At 35.0% G+C, this 2,449-nt stretch overlaps 1 protein-coding gene across 1 annotated transcript; it reads left to right on the top strand.

The window, feature by feature from the left end:
- Nucleotides 1-206: 206 nt before the first annotated feature.
- LOC134283766 (uncharacterized) lies at nt 207-1,730 on the top strand (the record flags this gene model as incomplete). The annotated part of the gene is made up of 5 exons (XM_062766248.1): nt 207-401; nt 699-831; nt 1,052-1,153; nt 1,297-1,476; nt 1,576-1,730. Coding segments are annotated over 5 exons (765 nt in total), but the record flags the coding sequence as incomplete, so codon positions are not given.
- Between the last annotated feature and the right edge of the window lie 719 nt (nt 1,731-2,449).

Here is a 2,449-nt window from a genome sequence, read left to right as displayed (position 1 = left end):
TGTGGCGATTTATCACACATACAGGTTTATGTTTAAAATTAAAATTTACCTTAAATTATCTTCGGCTTTCTGTCCGATTCTGGTTCTCGGACTGAAACAGAACGCAGAGCATAAAGTAAACTGAAATTCTTGAAGAAACATTTTTTTAACCTTGAGAAAAGATACTAGCTTTATATGCTTTGCTTCTTTCATCTTGAATATTTTATTGCAGTACCTTTCTCTTTTTGTTGGTTATCAATTGTGCTGATGGTTTTGGTTCGTTTCGAGATAAAATTCCAAATGGTCGAAATGTACCCCATCCTTGTGATCCGACAACAATATGGCAAGGTGTGGGACACGAGGCACGGGGAGGAGGAGGCCAACGAAATCCATTCGGACTGAACTTCAACAGGGAAGGAAATGTAAGTATGAGAACTCTTAGGTTGACACATTATAGTCAGTTAAACTGCAAAGTGGTACAGCGAACTGATTTTTTTACTACTTTTTTTCTTCCCAATTTGATCATCTATTTGGCAGTTTATGTTAAAAATGAATTCAATATATCCTGTATATGGGAACTTTTTTAGGGGATACCAATCTAATTAAAACTGTATCTTTGATCCGCTCCAAATACCAGTACATCTGTACACTAATTGGAGCGGATCAAAAAATAATTTTATGAGATTTGGGAGTGATATTTTCTTCTTTTCCTACTCAAGACATGGACTTCTACACTTTGTCGTATGGATTCAGATGGCGATGGTAAGACCAATGGACAAGAATTAGGAGATCCGGATTGTGAGTGGACACCAAATAACGAACCAAAATCTGTAGTGGGCCTGTCGCATCCTGGTAAGTCTAGGAAAACTGAAAGTATTGAAGGTGGTTTATTTGATTTAAAAATGCCACGTGCATAGAAGGGGTAAAAAGGAGCATATGTTAAAAAAGATCTATATTATAAAGTTTTTAGAGGTATCCTCTCATCGAACAGAATATACGAACCAAAAACACATTTATCTTAACCTCTCATTAAAAACAGAATTTAGAAGTAAAATTTAGTAAATTTAATTGTTATTACTAGGTGTATGTGAACCTCTTGGTGACCCAAAATGCGCAGGAAAGAACAATTTTCTGCAATGTAACGACCTTTCCTTTAACTGTGATATGGAAAAAGGTTTGTAATCCAATGTATGAATGAATTTTATTCACTATTCGAAAAAATAATTAACATAATAAACTAAACTGTTCGTTAATAAAACTTAAAATATGTGAAAGTTTTTAACATGTTATTCCTGTACAATTGTTCTCTTCATTCAGATACGATTAACCAAACATTGAAATTTCCAACAACCATGGTGCCAGCAACGGAAACAAATTATTTCTGCATGACCTTTGACCTCCTAACAGATGGAGATTACCATCTTATTGCTTCAGAGCCATTGATTGACAATGCTGATGTGTTACATCACATGATTTTATACGGGTGCAAAGATACAGGTGGGTGTTTTTTTCACTTAGATTTGAAAAGTCCTTCTCTCTCCCCTCTCTCTCTCCTCTCTCTCTCTCTAATCAAATCTATCTATATTTCCATTGCAGTGAACGCGACATCTACTCCCGAGAGCTGTGGAATGGCCAAGGAAAACTGCAATGATATGATAGCGCTCTGGGCTTTAGGATTTACTGGTGAATGCCTTCATAAAGATACTGGTTTCAGGATTGGAATTAATGGAATCAAGAAAGCTACGTTAGAGGTAAAGGAACAATATACATGCACATGCTAATATTTTTTTTAATTTTTTGATAACATCTTACTGAAATTCAAAATAAACAAGAGGCAGAGGGGCCACATCGCTCACCTGAGCAACTAGCTAGGTAAAAGCAAAAATCAGTTTAGTATTGAAAAAAATTAAATATAAAAGTGGGTTCGAGAGGGTGTATTTGAACAAACTTAAATCTACATTACTTTTTATGCTTTTATATTGATGATCAATCATGGTTTTCTTGTTCTTGTGAAGAATTTTAACAATTTATCCGATGTATTCCTACATAAAACATTGATCACCCATTATGGTCCCACTCTACCCCAGGGGTCATAATTTGAACAAACTTGAATCTACACTATCCTATCCAAGGATGCTTCCATAGAAATATGAATAATCACAGCTTTGCTGTTATCGAGAAGAAGAATTTTGAATATTTTTTCTATGTTATCCTTCTTAAAACTTTGATAATCTATTATGACCCCAGGGATTATGACTTGAACAACTGGAATCTACACTACCTGAGGATGCTTTCATATTACTATGGCTTTGATGTTCTTGAGAAGAAGATTTTTGAAGATTTATTTCTTTGTATTGCTATGTAAAACTTTGATACCCCATTGTGCCCCAAACCTATCCTCGGGGGTCATGATTTGAACAAACTTGGATCTTCACTACCAGAGGATGCTTCCATATAACTATGACCAATC

Source organism: Saccostrea cucullata, unplaced genomic scaffold, assembly GCF_032062105.1.
Source record: "Saccostrea cucullata isolate Sc308-1 unplaced genomic scaffold, CSIRO_AGI_Scuc_v1 ctg6484, whole genome shotgun sequence".
In the NCBI taxonomy this organism is placed as follows: Eukaryota; Metazoa; Mollusca; class Bivalvia; order Ostreida; family Ostreidae; genus Saccostrea; species Saccostrea cuccullata.
The sequence above is the reverse complement of the archived record's forward strand: the minus strand, read 5'-3'. Positions and strand labels throughout refer to the sequence as shown.